Source organism: Erpetoichthys calabaricus, chromosome 17 (assembly GCF_900747795.2).
Source record: "Erpetoichthys calabaricus chromosome 17, fErpCal1.3, whole genome shotgun sequence".
NCBI lineage: Eukaryota > Metazoa > Chordata > Cladistia > Polypteriformes > Polypteridae > Erpetoichthys > Erpetoichthys calabaricus.
The window spans coordinates 5,098,488-5,120,547 of record NC_041410.2 but is presented as its reverse complement, the minus strand read 5'-3'; the positions used below and the strand labels follow the sequence as shown (position 1 = coordinate 5,120,547).

General features: G+C 41.3%; 1 protein-coding gene across 1 annotated transcript; it reads right to left on the bottom strand.

Moving 5' to 3' along the window:
- Window positions 1-1,173: 1,173 nt before the first annotated feature.
- yipf2 (Yip1 domain family, member 2) lies at window positions 1,174-21,656 on the bottom strand. Its single transcript, XM_028823164.2, has 9 exons — window positions 21,498-21,656; window positions 20,914-20,978; window positions 13,612-13,739; window positions 9,077-9,157; window positions 8,896-8,983; window positions 8,666-8,782; window positions 7,061-7,227; window positions 2,033-2,215; window positions 1,174-1,939 (listed from the first exon to the last, which is right to left on the bottom strand). Exons 2-9 carry the CDS (start codon window positions 20,960-20,962, stop codon window positions 1,838-1,840), a joined length of 915 nt encoding a protein of 304 aa, XP_028678997.1. The 5' UTR covers window positions 20,963-20,978; window positions 21,498-21,656; the 3' UTR covers window positions 1,174-1,837.
- Between the last annotated feature and the right edge of the window lie 404 nt (window positions 21,657-22,060).

Here is a 22,060-nt window from a genome sequence, read left to right as displayed (position 1 = left end):
AGTTGACCAATGAGCAACGTGTACCAAGTTTCATGAATATCGCCCCAGCCGTTCGGAAAGTGATGCTGGTACATATACAACAGAGTTATATGAGATTATATATATATATATATATATATAGAGAGAGAGAGAGATAAAATTGCTATAATCCTGTTTGTGCTTGGTCATGCAACAGTATTGAGTGGGGGGGAAAAATAGTTCTATTTTAGCATAAAGCTGCAACATAACAAAATTAGATAAAAAGTGAAGACATTACAATGCCCAGTAAATCAGGGACTTTTGGACCAAAGTTAAATGCCAGCCCTTTTCAGAAGGGTCAATCACACCCCATGCCCCCTTTTTGCTGCACATTTGTCATTCAGTGCCGACCACAGCTTTTTAATGGCTTGCCTTTTGGAAGGCAGAAGCTATTTGGCCAAAATGGTGACAAGATCCCCTCCTACTCTTTCTTTCCACATTTCCTTACTGACCCGCACCCCTCTCTTACCATCCACGTCCTCGGTGACATTGCACATCTACTCCGTTAATGAAGGCACCTGCTGCACATTTTGAGCAGGAGTTTGTGGCCATAGCCATTCCATTTTTTTTAATATATTAGCATTAGGTACGATTGATAAATAAGTTGCTCCTAATCCTACAGCATGGGCTCTGCCACACTGGCTTCTGCCAAATACCAACTCCACGCTGAGCTGTAGCGCTCATGGTAACATATTTGTCTTTTTAACTCTTATGCCTCACACTGAGTCAACTGCACCTTCAATTTCGTTGTTCCTTTGTAAAAGTGACAATGACAATAAAGATCTAATTCTTAAGATATTTTATGTTATCAGTTTCTATTCACGCTCAAATGAGAGCAGACCAAGATATTGTGACAGACACTGGCTAAGATGAAATTCCAAGTGATGCCAATGTGTTTTTATTCAGTCAGTTTAAAAGGATATATCTGAGCCTTCCTTTCTCTTTCCTGACCTTTCAGATGCACACCACTTGTGGATCAGCTTCATGGTGGGTGGTCAGAAGCCTTGCTTATTTTCATAATAGTTCTTGCAATTGCTCAAAACTTTTTATTTTTAATTTATTAATCCTGGGAAAAGTAGAACCTCATCCCTTAGGTAGACCATTTTGAAATTGCCCAGCATGGTATAAACATAACAACAACAACAGACAAAAAGGTTTACAAATTTGCTGCTCCATTAATACGCAAATTCCCAGTTTGGATTGCTGGAGAGTTAAGTACCAGTAAAACCAACCGGTACTGAACATTTACTTTCAAAAGTGCTTTTCTGTATTTCTAGATAAAATATACAGGGTGACGATATGAAGTTAGTATACCAATAGAAGAAGAATCTTACTTTACCCGTGCCACCATGGATGTGAAGAGATGTAGAATTTGGACCTTTAATGTCCCATAATTACTACATCTTTACCAGAGTTTCACCCACAGACTGTCATCTTTCACACAGCATTTTTGTTTTTTGGAAAATGTTTCTGCGCTGTAGAAGATTTTCTCTTTTAAAAAAGTCAAAGTAAATCAACCCCACTGTTGAGAGTGGTCTGCATTTACCTCCATTGGTCAGGTGGTTGTAACCCCAACAGAAGAAACAAGCTGAATGTTTGACAGAAATACTCCACGTGTGTGTTATCAGTGGACACCCCCCGGCCTTTATGCTCTGCCAGCTGTTCATACCTCCATTGGCCCGAATAAAGACTCCTCATTCCAAACTCTTGAAATCAGACTCTCGCTAAAGGCATGTAGTTGGGGGGGTTCCAGATTCTTATCAAGCTTATTTTTAAATACTGTAGGAGCAAAATAACCAAGAGGAACCTCCGGTCAGCTTTACACAGCATGAGCTTTAGGAGTGGCGGTTGTGAGGTTCACTACAGAGGCGGCGGTCGTTGGTAATGGCAGTGGCTGCTGGGTTATTGGAAAGAAATAAAACTGAAAGGGAGAAAAAAAAAATAATTCAATAATTTGACTTTACAACAAGAAGGTATCTATCTTTAGGAAAAAAAATAAATAAGTAAAAGTTACCTTGCAGCATACCGCAAGAAGTACATTCAATACAATGATTGCTGCCATTGTTGAGAGAGCAGCTACCCTTGTATCATCAGAAAGGATCGGCCAAAAAGTGAAAATCAGAACAGATCCACTGACTACTGTGGCAAGGAGGAAGATCAGCCAGTGGACCCAACCTTCTGGTATTACACACAGAACCTGGAATGGAAAGAGAGAAGTGTCAAGAAACTGGCACACCAGCAACTGAGCCAAGATGAGAGAGGGGCACACAAGAATTTAAAAATCAATCAAAAAGTACCCGAAATATTTGTAGAAGAAGAAATGGGTTCAGGTAAGAAAGCAATCTTTTTTTTTTTTTGTTTTGGCTGTCCCATCACCTAAATTGCCTCATTTTTCTCTGCTGTAATGTAGCCATTCCTGTAATTATTAGCATATTCATATACAGGGAGATTCATCGAAAGAGGCCCCGAATATTCTATAATAATAATAATAACTCGCTAGGACACCGCAGTCTGCACGAAACAACGTGCAATGTGCTCCTCAGTATATGGAGTTTCAAACAATCAGGGACGCCCCTACGTCGGAGCGATGAGGTAGGCGTCAGACAGCCGTTGTGACATTTAACCTCCATGTACAACTTCTGGGTGCCTACCGCCTGTACCCCCCTTCACTCAGTCACTCGACTTCTCATCAGGATGGCGGTGTACAGTATTGAGCAGCGCGTCTTTGTGGTGCAAATCTACTGGGTAACCAATTTGTTTAAGCGATGTCAGAATCAACTGGAGGACTGCGAGTTAATAGAAGTTTACTTCCAGTAAGATGGAGCAACACGTCACACATCGGCAAGGAGAATGGCAGAAATGGAGTCCTCCTTCAGCAACAAGGTGATTTGGCCACCACAGTCACCGGATCTGACACCACCCGACTTCTTCCTTCAAAGGAAAAGTCTATCAGAACAAGCCTCTCATTGTGGAAGATTTGAAGGAAAACATCCAATGTGAAATCGCTGCTATTCCACCCCCAAAGACACTTGCCAATACGTTCAGGATTATGGAGCGCCAAGTCGAAATGTGTCAGGCAGGGAACAGAAACCACTTCTAGCATCACATGTAACGCAATCGATTACACAAACATCAAGGTAGACAGCAGCTTTGGTTCAGATTGCTTCATCCTAACGGGAGTTACAACCGAATATTCAGGGCCTCTTTTGAGTGAATCTCCCTGTATTCTCATCTTAAGATGGTTTCTTGTCCTCTTTCTTCCCTCCTATCTTTATATCGTGCTTCTTGATTGCAAGGCTCTTTAAATATAAAGCAGTTATAATGGTGGTATGGACGGTGCGCTCTGCCTAATGCTGGGTTATCTTGAATCACATCAAGGACCATATTTTTTGGTGGGTGCACATGAATAGTTTCTTACTACTGCTAACTGGACAACACACCACTTGTAGTTGCCCATGTGAGAAACGTTGGGATGTCAAATTGTTCATTGCCATTGTTTTGCTGTGACAATACAGTTTCACAACACAACTTTTAAAAGAGTAATATGCATGTAAAAAATCATGAACTTGGTCTGAACTGTGCAGGAGTGATGCATTTCTTGCCCACCATCCCACCCTCATTTTGACTGCCCTTCCCAATGAAAATTTTTAAATGCCATGTGGCTTGCATGCTAAGTTGGATCAGCCTTTATTGTACAAGCAAAATTTCATTAAGATCAGCACAGCTCAACTTTTGGAATAATGTGCAGTGTTTGGGTAATTACACCATCAACTCCATTCCCCCTAAAAATACACCAATGTTCCTAGATTACATTTTTAAAATCATATACAGCAAGTATTTCAAGTTGTCATTGATACAATCTACAGGCAAACGTTTGTGAAACTAAGTGTTTTGATGTGACTGGTGAACAGAACAGACGAATGGGCGAGATGTGATCTGACAGCCGACTTGAGGTCCTTAGTGTGCAAAATGGATAAATGACATCAAATGAAGCCAAAAAAAATCATTTTTATTTCTATAGAAATGCCAGACTGGTAAGTGCATCATTTTACCTGGCAATAGTATAATAAAAGGAGGGAACTCGGGAAGGAGACGGACATAATGCCAAGGAGATGCCAACCTGGGATTTATTATGACAGAGAGCAATCAGTTATGTGTGGATGGATTTGCACAAAGCTGGTGTCACATTACATTAACTTCTAGTTGGAAGGGATGTCAAATTGCTGCTGATGTTTGTCAGACTTTGACTAGTTTTGCAGGGCATGGCAAGCAATGCGACTCTGGAAATGTGAAATTGCGCTGGAACGTCGTCACAAAGTACTGCGAGCTGCCCCTTCTCTCTGACAGCCAATAATGTTCTACCTGCTTACCAGAATGGCGAGGTTAGCTGCAATCTCCGCTCCCTTTTTCATTCTATCATGGTATGTAAAACATGAGATGACATACACACAAGCCTCTATCGCAGGGGTCTCCAACCTAAACCCGAGAGCTACTTTTACAAAATGAAAATGGCCGAGAGCTCCTCGTGTTTTCTAACGTTTATTCAACCCAAATAAACTGAATACACTTGTTTTGTCTGAACATTTATAAGATGTTGGTGTCCACAACTCACAATTTGCATTAAAACATCACAAAAAAATACTGAGTTCACCTGCAAGTGCATTTTGTACATCTCTATGCATTTTGTAGCGTATCTCACACTATTGAATTGCAACATGAATGCTGTCAGAACAAAACAATGCAATTTCAAATACACAGATCTGACTTATTCCTTTGTCACATGTCACTGTGTCACTTTATTCACATGTCCTGTTACAGGTGTGATGTGTTTTTGAGTTAGTTAGATGTCTGGCACTGAGGTGTGTGGTGGAGTGGAGTCACTGAGGTTCACTGTGAATTTCCCCCTGGGATTAATAAAGTATCTATCTTATGGAGTCATTTAAATGTCCGTCTGTCAGTCTTGTTCTGAACTTTGACTTCATGACATTCATGTCAGACTCACAGAGGTAAGGAGACCCAAACAAAGCAGACATTTTCAGAGCTGCTTGGTGACGATTCTTCTAGTTATCTGGCTCTACTAAGCTCCAGAAATGCTGCCGAGGCTTTAACTGCACATTATTTTGAAGGTTTATTAATATAGAATATATAAAATCCAATGTCTGTCCGTTGTTCATGAGAGAACTATTTAATGGATTTAGATCGGGTTTTTTTCTATAATTTGCTTGAACATTCCGGTTGATTTTGCGACTTCTCTCATTTCGCTGTGTATCAGAGTTGGCTTGCGGTACTGATTTTTGCGCAAATCCGAGAAAAAGGCAGTGGGCCAAGGGGAGGGGCCTTCCTCACTCACTCACTTGCCAGCTTCGGGGGTCCTTAACTCCACTTTGCTAGCGAACGAGAGAACAATTAAATTTTACTTTGTTTGATATTTAAAATAAAGTGTTACTTAGGTCTTAATGAGTTGGAGTCCGGATATTCTCTTAAGTGTATGCCACACTGAAAAGAGAGATTACAGTTCAGATTGTGGATCGTGATATGATTTTTTGGAAAGATCGCCCAGCCCTAAATTCGACTAATCAAGTTTTCAAATTTATGATAGGATTCATTAACCCTTTGGTGAGCTCATTGGAAAGGGGTTGTGAGCTACTGGCAATGTGTTGGAGACCCCTGCTCTATCGTTTACGAGATCCGAAACATGCGCTTCCCTATTCCCCGTAGCTGCTTTACATGGCTGTGCCCACATTGGTTCTTGATTCTTGCGCAGAGCCCGGACCTACGACTTAAGATGAGGCGAGTTGCAGACTAGTTGAAAGTGAAATCCACTACATGACTGAAACTCGTGTGGGGCTTTAGTGTAAAATCATGGAAATCTATGGTGTCTTGGGGGTTAGTACATTACAGGAATGGCAACATTATTAATTATTCCCTTCTAACGGCAAGAAATACATGCAACACCTTTACTGTTGCTAACCTGTGAACAGAGCTGAGCTGCTACCGCTGTACATTACGCAAAAACTCAAAAAATTCCTGCAGCAGATTTTGCACTACTGTAGAGCAGGACATTGTCAGTTAGTGTGGTTTTTACAAATCCCACTGTATTTACTTCTAAGATAGCACCTTGAGCATGGCAAAGGCGCTATATAAAACAAATGTATTATTCAAATTTCTAAAATGACACACCTTCTTTCTGCTACCCTCTCAACCATCTTTAATTGCCATTTTCTTCCTAATGAGCGGCTGAAATGGGGGGCACCTAGTTGAGTGAATTTCTGCACAGCAGCAGACAGGCTACATACATACAGAGGAACAGACCTACAAATTGAGCTTCACTTATTCTACGGTAATCAAAAACTATTAAGAGTTGAAAGTAATTATGTTTTTTTAAATGGAGTAACCCAAGCCTTACATTCCTTCTGCTAATGGACACCGCCAATAGCATCCAGGTGACTCCCCCTCTTGTTGTGCCTTTAAGCTACAGGGGAACCCTACTACTGCGGTGGGTTGGCACCCTGCCCAGGATTGGTTCCTGCCTTGTGCCCTGTGTTGGCTGGGATTGGCTCCAGCAGACCCCTGTGACCCTGTGTTCGGATTCAGCGGGTTGGAAAATAGATGGATGGATGGGAACCCTACTAAAACTCCCCTCAAATCAAACCATGAGAAGACTACTTACTTAGGTCATGTTTTATTATTTTACTTCCAACAAAGTAAAATCTAAACTATACAGTCATTAAAACAAAATGTCCACGATTTCTAAAATGTTTCCTTTCAATACAGAATTTAATGTACTATGTAAACTATTTCCCAATGTGACCAGTTATCATCTGCTACTTTACAAGATGAGGTTTTGATAGACCCCTACCACAATGCCACCTCCTCCTTAATTTATTAAAGTGGGTGGAGGCTGGCAGACAGAACAGTTCAACGAGGAATGGCACTTGACGGGTAGCGCAGAATATGGGCATGTGTAGCAGCAACAAAATGCCATTACTCGGATCACATGTTATTGACTTCCTAAAAGAATTTCATTTCAAAAGTTACTCACTGCAGCAGGAATGTAGATAAACAGGCTGTAGCCATATGTAGACACCGTCTCAAGGAAGGAGTAGTTGGACAGACTTCGGCTTTGGTTCGTCCTCCACTGCAAAAATCCCCAGAGGCCAAGTGGCACCAGCCATGCATAACAGTAAATAATCACACAAGCAACAGTCACTACAGCAAGAGAGGAGGGAAAAATGTGTTACTGCATATAAAATGTCCGAAATTGAATGTCATGTAATATTAACCCTTAAACCGCCGGAACCGGCTACAGTCAGTCCCCAGTGCAATTTGCCATCCGTGCCGTACATACGCTGAGCAGCCCTCCCAGTGAATCAGCATCACCGTCCCTGGGATTCAGCCACGGCACTAGACGAGCCTGCCAGCGTCAGCCTCGGTGTGCAGCCAGTTCAAGCGCAGTTGGCTCGGGGAGTTACTGAATTTCAGTATGGCATCAGTTGCACCTTATACATATAACTGAGGGTTGCAGTCGTTTATTTATAATAGTTTTTACAGTTCATTGGCAGTGTGTAAAATGATCAGTTCTGCAGTAATTGGGATGCTCTTTGCATGAAAAAAAAAAAAAGTGTTCCATTAAAATTTCACTTCTTGGTGAATTGTGATGTTTCCTTAAAAAGTGTAGCAAAAAAGTGCATTAACCCCCCCCCCCCCCGGTATGTGGCAGTTTAAGGGTTAACCCATTTCAACATTTAAAATTGTATATAAACCACTACTACCTTATACAACCATTTGCTGTAGTGAGTTTTGTTCAAATTTCACAAACAACTGTAGTAACACCCTAGCAGACAGTGAGAATGTTGTAGTTTACATGTCTTCTTCTAATGAGTTGCCATTAGGAGATATCATTTAGGAGGTATCATTTAGGATAAGAGTCATGGCTTTACAGACCCTTCTGCTGGAACAGTGAAGTAAATAACTTTGTTCACTGATAGCTAGTTTTAGCTGATTGATTGGAGTTTTTTTGGCAGACATTTTGAGTGAGTACAGCTGCAGTGACAGAACCTTATTCCATCTGCCAGCACGGATCCTCAAAATGCTGACTGTGAATTAATTTACTACTTATAGGATTTATTTAATCATTTGAGAGCATTATTAATGCTTTAATGTTTATTGATATGCCATTTTTATTTAGTGTTTTCTAGGCTTTAACATGGCTGCTCAGCTGTCCCTTAACAACATAGAAGAGCAGCACTCTGCTTTTTATGGGCTGAAGGTGTACCGGGGCAGAAATCCTTGTCGGTTCATTAGAATCACGGTACGGACTCGCTCAGTGTTGTTGTTGCTAGTTGACTCCTTTTTGTCTGACCATTTCTGAACTTCAGTCCAGGTTCTTAACCATCTGGCTGTGGTAAAATATGGGTCTCCATATTGGGCAGAAAGCCTTCTATGGATTTCAGCTCCTGGTTCACCTTCAGCCCATAAACAGAGGATCACTGCTCATTGCTCTCCTTTGGTGCAAACAAAGAGTAGAGTGGCCATGACCACAGCTCCCATATGGATAAATGGTTGGATAATTTGGCAGTAGAGAATTCAGTGGGATCATATATCCAAAAAGGAAGCACGTAAATAAACCTCTCATCTGTCTCTTTACCTTTATGGAACTGCGGGCTGTAGTGGTAGTTGGAATCCCCAGACTCATTTAGAAAGGTGGAGACATTACCACTGATGGCCATTATCAATGCTAGTGTGGCGCATATCCAAAATGGACCTGAAGGAAATAAAGATTTATTAGACAAAGGGCACATACACCTCTTCCCCTTTAATAAAGGAATTCTTTTCATGGTCCTGATAAGCCACCAGACCAGACAAGTACAGACTCACCATAAAGGTCAGGATTGTTTCTCAAATGGTGCTTGACAAAGCTTCTTCCTGGCAGAGGCAGCACAGACCCTTTTATTCTGTCCAGTACCTTTCATTTGGAGGCAAGTAATAAAGATGGTGACAACATGATTTGGAGTATTTTGGAAAGTTATACTTCCATACACACACAATATTCACATACCTGAAAGGTGTCAATATTGAAGAATGACTGGTAATATTCAAAGGACCAAAACTTTAGGTTCTTCTTTTGTTGGGTCAGCATCTGGCATATAGAAAGTCATAAAGATGTATGGGTCAGATAGCAAATGAAGTCGCATCATCAGTTGTACTTCCCTAATATTGACTGAGCTCTGCTCTCGTATTCTCACATCAGCATTCAGAGATTTTCAAGTCTGAGATATGTGGTCGGCCCTGAAGGGTTACTGGCTTCACTAGGCTTCACTTTTATCTCGTCAACACTCGATATTGGACTGACAAGGTAAAGGCACAGAAAATCATTAACCTGAACTACTAATGGGGATAAGTGGTATGTAATAATGCTATTTTGTGAACAAATTTGCACTGATAAAATAAAAAGGAGTACAGTGATGCCTTGGTTTGCGAGCATAATTCGTTCTGGAAACGTGCTTGTATTCCAAAGCACTCGTCTATCAAAGCGAATTTCCCCATAAGAAATAATGGAAACTCAGATGATTCGTTCTACAACCTAAAAGTATTCATATAAACTAGGGGGCTTCGCTCGCCAACCCCCCCAACCTGCGCTACACGCCAGCCACGGAGTCTCTGCCGCTCGTGTATGTGGATTTCACTTTCACCAAACAAATCTTAATTCTCGCTGATACGCCTCGCCATATATGTATACACACACACACATATATACATACATACATATACATACATACATACATACATATACACACACATACACATACTAGGGGGCTTCACTCGCCAACCCCCGTTTTTATTTTTCCTATTTTTTTAATTTAATTTTTTAATTGTTGCTATTTCATTAGTTTCACTTTTATTTCAGAACTTCTGTAAAAACAGTATTTGGAATCTTTCGAGTCCCAGCGTTCTGAATATTTGTAATGAGACATGTGTTTAATGACTTTGTACCATAAATTTAAAATAGGTTTCTCTGTTTGGAATTTCTGCACAGACAAAATGATCTTCATCATCAGCAGTGAATAATTTTGCTTGCAAAGTAACCAATAAATGCATGTGAGGTAAACTCCGTTTTTGAAATTCTCTTGACTTAAACTTCAAAGCCTTACAATATTTCTATAGTTCTGACATATCACCTGTGTCCATATATTCGATCTTTGTTCGCCTTTTCGTTATTTTTCCGAGCAATAATTTCTCTTTCTTTGCGATAATGCAATGTTTACTTTGTTTGTTTTTACACTGTCTTTTTTTCTGCTTTCATATTCTGTTCTGTGGTGATTACTTTCCCTTTTTCGAGTAATAATTTCCATTTGTTTGCGCTCCTAAGATCTGTACTTTATTTTATACTTTCTAATTTTCCTACTTTCATATTCTTTAACTTTCTTCACATGTGTAACACGCCACCTTTTTTTTTGGAGCCTTTTGAATTCCACTGCTTTCATAATCTCTAATCTGCCCTGCATGTCTATAGCACCAACATCCGGATTGGACGTGCTTCCCCCGAGACCCCCCCTCCCCAATTTCACTAGTTCCGGGCTAATAATTACTTATTACTTTCATAATCTCTAACTTGCTCTGCATGTATATATTTGTTTGTGAATTTCCCCTTGGGATTAATAAAGTATCTATCTATCTATCTATCTATCTATCTATCTGTCTATCTATAGCGCCAACGTCTGGACTGGATGTGCTTTTTTTCCCAATTCCACTTGTTCCTGGCTGATAATTACTTTCCTTATTTTCTGAATTTGCACCTAGATTTTTCTTTTTTGTCTCTCGAATGCTTTTTTTGAGTCTGTTTTCTCCACGCTGCTCTCTGCCTGTGTTGCTTTGCTTGCCCACCCCTGTGTTTGGTTTACCGGATATACAATTTAAAAAGATTGTTATTTTTATGGGAATTGTTACATATGCATTATTTTCATTTTTACTTTAAAAACTTTTGTAAAAACAGTACTTGTCCTTTATTTCCAGCCCCATGAGTGGTTACATCTCTTTCTCGCCAGACATATAACGCTGCTCGCGTTGTGAAGGAGGGGCAGCTGAACGCACGTTAAGGATATGCCGTCGAATCATCTGCTGTCTTTTTGCAGCTTGCGAGCTGCCTGTTCTGATTGTCGCATGTCGTTTTAAGAGCTGGGAGCACATGATGCTTGTCTGCCAAAAGCAATCCAACAACTGCTAGGTTTGATGTCTGTGGACTTGTTTTAAATGATGGCTCACTGCCTTCTTTCGTGTGTGTGTGTGTATGTATATATATATATATATATATATATATATATATATATATATATATATATATATTTATTTAAATAAATAAATAAATAAAAAATGTCCTTTATTTCCAGCCCAGGGCATGGTTAAATCTCTTTCTTGCAGGACGTATAACGCTGCTCGTGTTGTGAAGGGTGGGATGGGGAGCCCTTTGATCATTTTAAAGCCTCTGCACCTGCTGTCCTTTTTGCTACTTCATGTCTCTGCTGCTCGCGTTGTGATTGCTTCTCCGTCATCATAAATATACACCTGACCGAATTGTGTTTTCTTTGAAATTAAACTTGTCGTTGCTTTAACTCTTGCGGGACCACAGATTCTCATAGCGTATGTTCCATTATTGTGTAAATCTACGTTTTGTGCATTGAATGCTGCGAATGCGAAAAGACTATGCACTTTATATGCACTGAGACCCCTGTATCTGTGTGTGCTGCTTCCCTTTACACTACTGATTTTTTTTTGCCCATTCTCTTTTGTCTCACGGTTCTTTTATTTGTCTTCTGTGATCTTAACGTGAAGATCACATATCGTCGCCTAGTCATTCATCCATCCATCCATTTTCCAACCCGCTGAATCCGAACACAGGGTCACGGGGGTCTGCTGGAGCCAATCCCAGCCAACACAGGGCACAAGGCAGGAACCAATCCAGGGCAGGGTGCCAACCCACCGCAGGACACACACAAACACACCCACACACCAAGCACACACTAGGGCCAATTTAGAATCGCCAATCCACCTAACCTGCATGTCTTTGGACTGTGGGAGGAAACCGGAGCGCCCGGAGGAAACCCACGCAGACACGGGGAGAACATGCAAACTCCACGCAGGGAGGACCCGGGAAGCGAACCCAGGTCTCCTAACTACGAGGCAGCAGCGCTAGTCATTCATTCCACAGGATTTTTTTTATAATAGAGAGATGCATTATCCTCTGATGAAGACCCCTGGCAGGGGTTGAAAGCTCAGGAATAAAACTACTTTATGATAAGTGATTCATTTTTCTCCCTTTGTGTATCTCCAGCTGCAAATATGTAAACCGTATCACAGACCTTCTCTTTCATAGATATATACACACACACGCACTAGCTTCTGTAAAAAGCCAAAACAAGTTCTATCCATCTGTGTGGACAGCTATTGTGAAATAACACGAGTCAATCAGAAACAGATATTCAAAGGAAAACTGGCCCAATACTAAAGATGGAAACTTTAAAGTATATGCAGTTTGAACCTAGTAGTAAAGCTCCTGCTATGGACCGGCTCTTCATCTACGTTTGGTTCCTGCCTTGCTTTAGCCCCAAGGAAACTAAGGGGGTTAAGTGGATTTGAGAATTTTAATTTGCCGTGTAACAACAACACGCAGAAAGCATTTCAATCTATTGTTATTTTATTTTTTTAAATTGACCAGTTGAAACACCTTACATTTCACTGCATACTGAAGTCAACTATGGGTGCCATGCTGTGACTCAATGGAAAACCACTATAATAAATAAAAAAAAAAATGTAAACAGGTTTTTTTTTTTAATTTATTATCATAAAAGGTCCAATAGACAAATTCAATTAATCCCCTCCAGGAGGCTCTCTCTTGAAGCACTTTTAAGCCCGTATCACATTAGATGACGACTTTTGACACAATTTTTATTTGTAGCCTTCATTTACATAATCTTAGGTTAACCCTTTGTAAAGCACTGGCTCCATCAGGCAACATGCCAATGGCCATCAGAAAAAGGGGAAAAACACGACACACTGCAAGACTGGCCGGCTCTCAGTCGTCAAATGGCACATGGGCTGTGAATTTTTCAGTCATGTAATCAGACATGCTGCAGCGACAAGATCGGCGAAAACGATCGCCAGATTTACAAAGGTGACACAGAATGCGACACTCATTCCACCACGGTGTCCAAGAAGCCCCTTTTGGGGATCTTTTCTGCCCACGGCTATAAGGCAATTCTGTGCTTCCTCAAGACCTGCCAAATGAAAGGCATATACTCTTAAGGTCTTTTTGAAGTTTGTGCACATTATTTAGTTAGTTATTCATTCATTCATCTGTTGATGGATTGCTATTATTTGTCTCTGCTGCCGTATGCATCTGCATTTCGACTTGGGGTTAATTTAAAAGTTTATTTAATTGTATGATTAACAGCAGCAGACATAAAAGGCATAAATATACATATAACAAAAAACGTACAAATACACACAACTAGAATTATCTCTAAGAAAATTAACCAAGTGAATGTCCAACTCTTTCAAATTTCATAAACACACGCTGTATCCAAACAGGACACTCACCTCCGTCTCTTCCTGGGCGTCTTCGTCATCCTCCAAGTTCATACCAACATTCACGTTTTCAAGTCGGGCCGTACTGTGGGTTGAAGCATCAGGGTTTGCCGAAAGCAGTTCTGCTGCCTCCTCAAATTCTAGAATATCAAGCAAAAATTCTATTACCCTATGTACTCGCGTTTAAGTTCTTCCGTGGATAAGTCGGGACTTGATTTTACAGTATAATTTCTGGTATTTTATAATGTCGGTCGTATAAGTCAAATGCGGAAAATTTGCAATATTTGTCCAAGATATTACGATATGCTAACGCTGAGAGAGTAACCACGGAGCACACAGCCTTTCTTTTCTATGTGGGTGGGGCGATGCGCTGTATCAGCGTGTGCTCCTAACCTCCCTCTCTCTATTGTGCCTACGTGACCACACGGTAATACCCAAACTATTCCAAAGTGACGTTTGTACGGTTTTGTGTATCTCACACCCTCATGTAAAAGTCACTGTACTTGACTCAGGCGCCGCCGCGAGTGGCAGCCTTTCCAGCAGCTCCGTGTATGACTTTATCTTTTTACCTTTTTTCTGTATTTTTCTCTATTTCACTGTCAACTCCTACCACTTTCTTTTATGTGGACTAGTTCCCTGGACACTTTTTACATTTCTTTATTACTCTGAAGTGGATTTTTACACGCCAAATTTTTTGTGAATTTCCCCTTGGGATTAATAAAGTATCTATCTATCATACACCTTTATCGTAAGAGCATTCCTTATCTACGATGAAGCGTTCAATCAGAAGAAACTATGAAGCAGGTTTTAAATTAAAAGTTGTTGAAGTAGTGGAAGAAATTGGTAACTGCACTGCTGCAACAAAATTCGATGCATCTGAGAAACTGATACACGATATTGGAGGAGGCAAGAAAATGTAAAAATAAGTATAAGTTGGTCTGATTTTATGATTGATTTTTCAGGTTTCAAGACCCAACTTATACGTGAGTATATACGGCAAGTGAGAAACCTGCAGCAAGAAAATCAACAGCATTGCTACATCAAACATCACCTCAACAGGCTTTAGGTCAGGGGTCCTCCATCACAGTCCTGGTGGGCCACAGTATCTACAAGTTTTCCTTCCAACAAGTTTCCTAATTAGAACTCGTTCCTTGCCGATAATGAAACTTGGTACTAAACTATTTGGCTTGTTTGTGCTTTCATTCATCCAAGAGAAATCTGAATTGCACCGTAGAGTTAGTTTCCTGCTCTGTGAACGTTACCCTTGTGTTTCATGGACGCAACGCTCCTTCCAGTTCCCCTCTCATTTACTTCTAACACAGATGGTGCACATGGCACAGGTTTAAAAGGAAGTTCTTTAAGCTGGAGAGCTGCTGGTTTATTGGTTATCTGCATTTCTTTATTAGCTGTCTGGTTAAGAAAACAGGCAACAATTCAAACTTTAATGCAGCTGCCAAAAACTGAAATAGGCAATTAAGGGTCCTGAATTGTAACAGGCATGATAACTAAAAGTAGGCCCCAAAAAAAGTATTGCTTTAGTAGTAAATACTGTAAGTGGGTTTGAATTAAGTGGAAACCTGCAACCATGGTGGATTAAGTGAGGACCTCTGATCTACAATGTAAATAAAATTTGTCTTTGATGAATGAAAGTATTAATAAGGCATTGAGTTAAACACCAAGCTTCATTACCTAATTTAGGAAACTGGCTCAAGATAGCCACTACTGTCCGTAGCTGTTATTTCCATTAATCTCATTACTAAGCTACAATGAATATCCCATTATCAAGACCAAGCTAGATCAGTAACACTTTTACAAACATAAACGATGCAAAATATTGTCAAATGATCACTAGCATCTTTTTCTTTTCTCAGCCCTCGGATGTTTTGTTGTTTTTCTGTCCTCACAGCCATCACACCTTAATTTATTATTTGTGATTCAGTATTGCCTATTTTTTAGTAACTACTCTTTCTTCATCTTGTAAAGCACTTTGTGCTACATCATTCGTATGAAAAATGAGCTAAAGAAATAAATGTTGTTGTTGTTGTCAAAAGGCCCAGAAAATATCGAGATATAATTTTTCCCCAATATCACACTCTCCTAAACTCTAGACCAGGGGTTCTCAATGTCGGTCCTGGGATCCCACTGTGGCTTCAGGTTTTTGTTCCAACCAGATTCCTAATCAGTGACAACACTGAGCTCAATTAATTAGCAGACATTTTTTTTTCTCTTCACTAAGAAAGCACCACAGCATGTTTTACATTTATAAGACATTTAGGAATATTTCTGCTTTTGCTAGAGATTTTAAATGCTTAACAACCTTTTGTCGATTTCATTCTATTTTGCCGTTTCTCTGTGCAGTTTGCTCCCTTTATTGTATCCTAATAATGACAACAAGCGGAGCAGACAGCCAGGCAAACAACAAGGCTGCAACTACTTCAGCTTTAGACCCACTAATTAGAAAATAATGAATTAATTAAACAATTAGAACACTCTGCAAAAAACAGAATGAAAATCAAGATGAAAATATTGTTAAAAAGAAAACAAAATACATTATTCCAATATAACTGCTTGGTACATTTTAATGTAGAAATTAGAAAACTAAGTTTGGTATATTTTTCCCAAAACACAGAGTTTGACAAATAACAGTTCACTTAATTAGCCCAGGAGTCCAATTAAAAATCGAAGCTGGTTGGAACAAAAACCTGCAGCCACAGTGGGCCCCCAGGACCGACACTGAGAACCCCCTGCTCTAGACACTTTCCTTATCCAAAATGTTAATGGACTGTAGACAGAAGTCCCACTCATCTTTCTGAACTGGACTTTAAGACAGCTGTACCGTTCACCTAAACACAGCACAGAGAAGATGCCATGGTAGGGTGGCGGGTATCATTGGTCATTGTCTTTGCCCTGGTCTGACATTGCTTGGTATCCTTGAAATTTGGGAGTGCATACTCTGTGATGTTGACCGCAGCTCTCTCTGCACAACATTTATAATTCTGCTGCATGCTAGGATCACAAACCAGGCAGTGACACTTTCTCTTTCGCTAGTAGTTCTATAGTAAATCGGGAGGGCAGGCTGGGATCCCTGAGGTGGTAAAGATGTTGGCGTGCTTTCTTTACCAAGGTGTTAGTATGTTTGGACCAGATCATGTCCTCTGTTTTGTGGACAATGAAGTTCTCTGAAACTCTCCACTATTACTGAGGGGCTGGTAGGGCCTCTGCTGCTTTCTTTTTCCCCACAGTTGGCTCCTTTGTCTTGCGGACGTTCAGAGCTGAGGCAAGTTGCTGTTTAACCCCGAGGCGTCAATTGATGACGGGATCAGCCGCCTTAGTGTCTTTAGCCAGCTGTTTGAGTCATTAACACCAAACGTGAGGGAGACAGTGGCTGCTGACATTCTAGCATTAAACTTATCCAATGCTTACACACTCACTAAGCCGCATCACAGACTTTGTACGCTTGGGCTTAAGATCTAGAAGGCCTTGTACATTTTGAGGGGAAAATTACAAAACTTGGATTTTGTTTTTAGCAAAACAATGAAAACATGCAAGAAATGTAAAGAATCCCCATTCAACAGTAGGGTGAACAAGACAGGGAAAGGCAAAAATGTCAATTAAACCTTGAAGTCTGTAATGCTTCATGATCAGGGCTTGTCCAGAAATGTGTACTTTTGGGAGTTTTGTTCTGGTCTTCTTAGAGAGTCTGGGCTGAGGGGGTTGTCAAAAAAAAAAAAAAAAAAAAAAACAGGGCCTATTAAAAACCCATTGTGGGATTCCTTGTGTAAAGTTTGGGCTATACGAAAAATCAATTGTTGTATTCTAGAGTACGGTTCAGTGCAAGGTCTAAACTCCATTCCCTAAAGTTATTACCGCTCTGTGCATAGCCGCGGTGCCGGAGAATGTGCGAGGTTGCCGACATGAAAGTAGAAAAGAAGTTACAAATAAAATTGCACCGATTCTTGAAGTCGTGACAGGTAAATGCACAAATGTCAAGGACTGACCGCATTACCACCTTGTTTAGGAACTACAAGGCTCTCCAGAGAGTGGTGCGGTCAGCTTAACACATCACCGGGTGTGCACTCCTCAACTTCAAGGATACTTACACCAAGGAACATCAGAGGAGGGCAAAGAAAAGGACTCCAGGCATCCCAACAACGGCCTCTTCTCTGTGGTGTGGTCAGGAAAACTCTCTGGCTGCCTAAAGTCCACTTCAGAGAGACCGAGGCGGATCTTCTGTCCACAATCCATCCACAACTTGAAGGTTCTATTCAATAAGGGCGCGCACAAAAAGGTGAGCTTCAAAAGGGCGACCTCAATTGGGCGCGGCGAATAAAGGCAATCGCAACAAAATTATTACAGACAATTTATTAGATAAAGGCAATGATTGAACGTATAAAAAGGCGAAAGCAAGAATATTAAAACATTCGCTCAATTGAGGTCGCCCTTTTGAAGCTCGCCTTTTTGTGCGCGCCCTTATTGAAGGATACCCAACTTGAATGAGGACAGTGCTTATTAGACCGATGTGATGGCCTACTGTTAACGTAAACAATTTGAAATGGGTAAGAGTTTAGTTAGTTACTGTTCATCACATATTATATATAAATGTCTACGTGTGGAAGTATGTGTGTGTCTGTCTGTCTGTCTGTCCCGGAAGGGCAAGGCTACGGCATGAAGCTCAGAGAGTTGGCAAGGCAGCCTCAAGTTAACGAGTCGGAAGAAGTAGTATGGGGCTACAGCATGAAGCTCAAAGAAAGCAACTCCATCGCCAAAGTGAAACCACTGACGAAAGACAAACTCGCTTAGCCACTCATACACAAGCAAGGCGAGCACATCGGCAAAACAAAACCAGACTCTACATTTCAATTTTCTGACTATTTCAATAGTTTCAATGAGCCCGGGCTTACACAGCTAGTATTTTAGAATTCTGTTTCAACTAATTTAAAATACTTTTTACTTATAAAGTCATGTATTATTCTTTTTGTTCTTTATCTTCTTTTTCTTTCGGCTGCTCCCATTAGCGGTTGCCACAGCAGATCATCTTCCGGTCCTCGTCATCTTGCTCTGTCACCCCCATCACCTGCATGTCCTCTCTCACCACATCCATAAACCTTCTATTTGGCCTTCCTCTTCTCCCCTTACTTGACTGCTCTATCCCTAGCACCCCTCACCCAATAAACCCAGCATCTCTCCTCTGCACATGTTTATCTCCCAACCTTGACCCTCTAATGTCCTCATTTCTAATCCTGTCCATCCTCGTCACACCCAGTGGAAATATCTTAGCATCTTTAACTCTGCCATCTCATTCTTCTTGTCCTTTATAATCCTCTAAAATGCACAGACATACATATTGTACTGTATGTATAATTTGTAGGTGACACGTAAAATCTGGTAATTGTGAGGTTTGTTTTATGAGAATTGTCACACTTGTATCTATGTGCGTATTTATTTATTTTTGTACCTTTTTATTATTTTTAATGCTCCATTCTAACCCTCAACTCATGATGCTGTGAATGTGATCCTCCTAATTATCAACAGCAGATGCTTAGTGTTGACTAACACAGCAAGTACAATTTTACCCATTGTGGCATAGCAGGTCCACAGCTCACGTCAAAAAGGCCAGTTTTAAATAATCGTCGTACTCGCGGCTTTGGGTGGTGTGTGTGGCTGAAGTGGTTCCTCGGTTGATTTGTGATGCGGGCGATCCTTGCTTAAGTGCACAGGTGAGGAGTCGTCAGCATCTATAATTGTTCCCGGGAGCTGCTAATCGCCACAGCTGAACCACGTCCCCGTCATAAATAGAACCGCGAGGCGGTTAGGAAGGGAGAACAAGTAAAAGAGAGAAAGAAACCGAGGTTGCGAGAGTAAGGAAGAAGGCAGAAAGCCGGTGCGTGAGGAGAGAGCGCGAGCGAGTGCTTGTGGGCAGTTGGAAGGTGAGCCCCTGAGAAGAGTGTTTGGCCGACACTCGGTGGGGCTGAAGGAAGCGGTCGCTCCGGCTGAGCAATCATGGAGCTGGAGTGACCGGTGATGACGGATGGCTCGCCGTGGAAGACAGCGGGAGTCGGGAAGCTTGGGTGGTGAATTCCCTGGCGTAAGCGTCCTGGTCGTTAGGGAAGCCAAGTCTCGATCTGGAGAGTGCTAGACCGAAGCCAGGGATCGGGAAGCCTCCAGATCAGTTGTGTGGGAAGAAGGTCAGCTGCTGGTAGGGCGACTCTCCTGTTGCGGGGCCCAGATGGGAGAAGCGGGGGAGCCGCCAGGTAAAAGACGACCCCGGGATTTGTGTTTTTAAAGGATTGCTTCCAGCCGTTGTTTTAAAGGAGTGTTTTTTTTTTCCCTCCACAATTTCACTTCTGTTTTTATGGATTATTTATTTAATGACTTTTGAGACACGGCACTTTATTTACTTGGATACTGGTTTGTTGTTGTTTTAATAAAAGCACATTGGCACTTTTTTTTGCACCATCCCCTTGCTCCATTTGTTGTGCCTCACTGCCGAGCTCATCGGTGACATTAGCGACGGTGTCGGGTTCAAGGGCTCCCCAAACGATAGATGGGAGCGTCGAGAGAACCCGCATCGTCACACCCATAATGCATAGTTTTTGACATAGTTGCATTCATACTTCATGGGAGTCGCACCACAGCTTGCATGGTAGTGCTCCGAGACCCACCCTTTCCAAAATGTCTTGGTCTGAACAAGAGAGTGTGCCAGGCATGTTCACATCTACCCAAGTAAACTGGAATACAGAGGAGATCACACCAGAGTTTTGGAGACACACACACACACACACACACCAAACAAACTCTGTGTGAAAAGTGTCAAACACAGAAGCACTAAAACCCTGAAAGTGTTCCTAAGGGAGGGTAGTAGGAAATGAGATTGTCCACTAAACACAGAAATTCAGCTAACAGTGGACCAAACCACAGGTTACAAAACAGTGGTGATCAGTAGTAGTCTTCAGTCAAATAAACTGGAGTGATGGGGCTCTCCTTCTTTGTGAAGGTGAAGATCTCTGCAAAATGGGAACACTCTGGAGTGAAACAGAGGCCAGTCGAAATGCTCCGTACTTGGCTCACCTCCCGTGGGAAGTGTCTTGGGTACCCTTTCTGGATGGATGGAGTATCTCCCTGCTACCTGGGGTACATTTAGGAAAACCTTTGAAAGCACAGGTCTCTAGGCTATGAAGTTGACCTGCTCTGATTAAAGTCACCAGCTGTTGTCTTATCATCAAAAAAACAAAAAAGGGCACATGAAAAAATCCATTCGACACTCAGGCCGTTTGTGTACTTTGCGTTTGTTACAAGCCGGACTGCTGGACATACCTTGAAACGACAAATCGTGCGGAGTAGCCATTTTCGTGCGGTCATTCATTCATTCAAAAGGGCTTCTGCAAACAAAGGTGAAAAACAAGAAAGGTAAATTGATTACGTGGTCGATACCTGCGAAAGGTGCACGCGATCACGTGACATGGCCTGACCTGTCCGACGAGGCCCCACTGCGCCCACACCCCCTTCATCTTATAATATATATTAACAAAACTAAGAAACAAATTCCTGCATAACTTTACATTGGATCGGTGCTATAAATGCAACTCCACATAAATAAGCCGCTTCTTTACTTTAGAAATTAATCACAAGACAGTCTGGATAGAAAGAAACGATAAATAATTCAAATGGGGTGACCCACAGAAGAGTGACATACGGACCACGTTGCTAAGAGCTGCCCCAACCCAGAGAACTCTCGACACATTATGTCAATTAAAAAAAAATGCTAACAAGTCTTTAACTGACAGTCACGCCACTTAACAGAATCCGTATGTTAAAAGATAAACTTCGACGATTATAAACACGCACGCCGCACTGGTTTCACTCTCATGCATTGTCAGCGACACTTTCCTGAAGCTCACCTGCAAAGACTACCGTCGCGGACAGGTGGACTACCGGCTCCCCTCCGCTACGCTTCAGTTTCTCTGCCAATTCAGCTTTAACCCGAACAAACCAACTTATCCTTCAAATGGTCGATAAAAAATGACAGCGTCCCACTAGGAAAGTAGCAAAAGAAAGAGGAGGCGGGTCAGGTGGCAAATGTAGACCAATCACATAGCAATGGGGGCGGGATGTCATTTTATTGCCGCCTATGATTTGTTGATAACCTATCAATCAAAGCGCAAATGCGGAAAAAACAGGCTCTAGCTAGCCGGATATATGTAGGAGAAAGTAACTGGCAGCGTGGACGTTGTTTCTGTGTCTTAGTAGAGATATTTAAACAAAAAAACATAAATATCACATTTCTTAATAAAAGACAAGGTCTTTGTATATATAAAAGAAAAAACAGGTTTATTCTGTATAAATACAGAAAATACCGATGGAAACAGACGTAAGAAAATATAAAATGTGAGACGGTCACATTAACAGTTTCATGTAAGACAGTTTAAAATGTCTTTCATTTTTATATTTTTTTCAGGCAGTT

What these genes read in the sequence shown, in the direction of transcription:
- yipf2 (XM_028823164.2), bottom strand. Translation starts at nt 20,962, where the DNA reads ATGAATGACCGCACGAAAATGGCTACTCCGCACGATTTGTCGTTTCAA. An exon ending in TCAATATTGACACCTTTCAG is followed by an intron (nt 8,984 to 9,076) that starts GTATGTGAATAT and finishes TCCAAATGAAAG; the next exon opens with GTACTGGACAGAATAAAAGG. An exon ending in CAGCCCGCAGTTCCATAAAG is followed by an intron (nt 7,228 to 8,665) that starts GTAAAGAGACAG and finishes CTCTTGCTGTAG; the next exon opens with TGACTGTTGCTTGTGTGATT.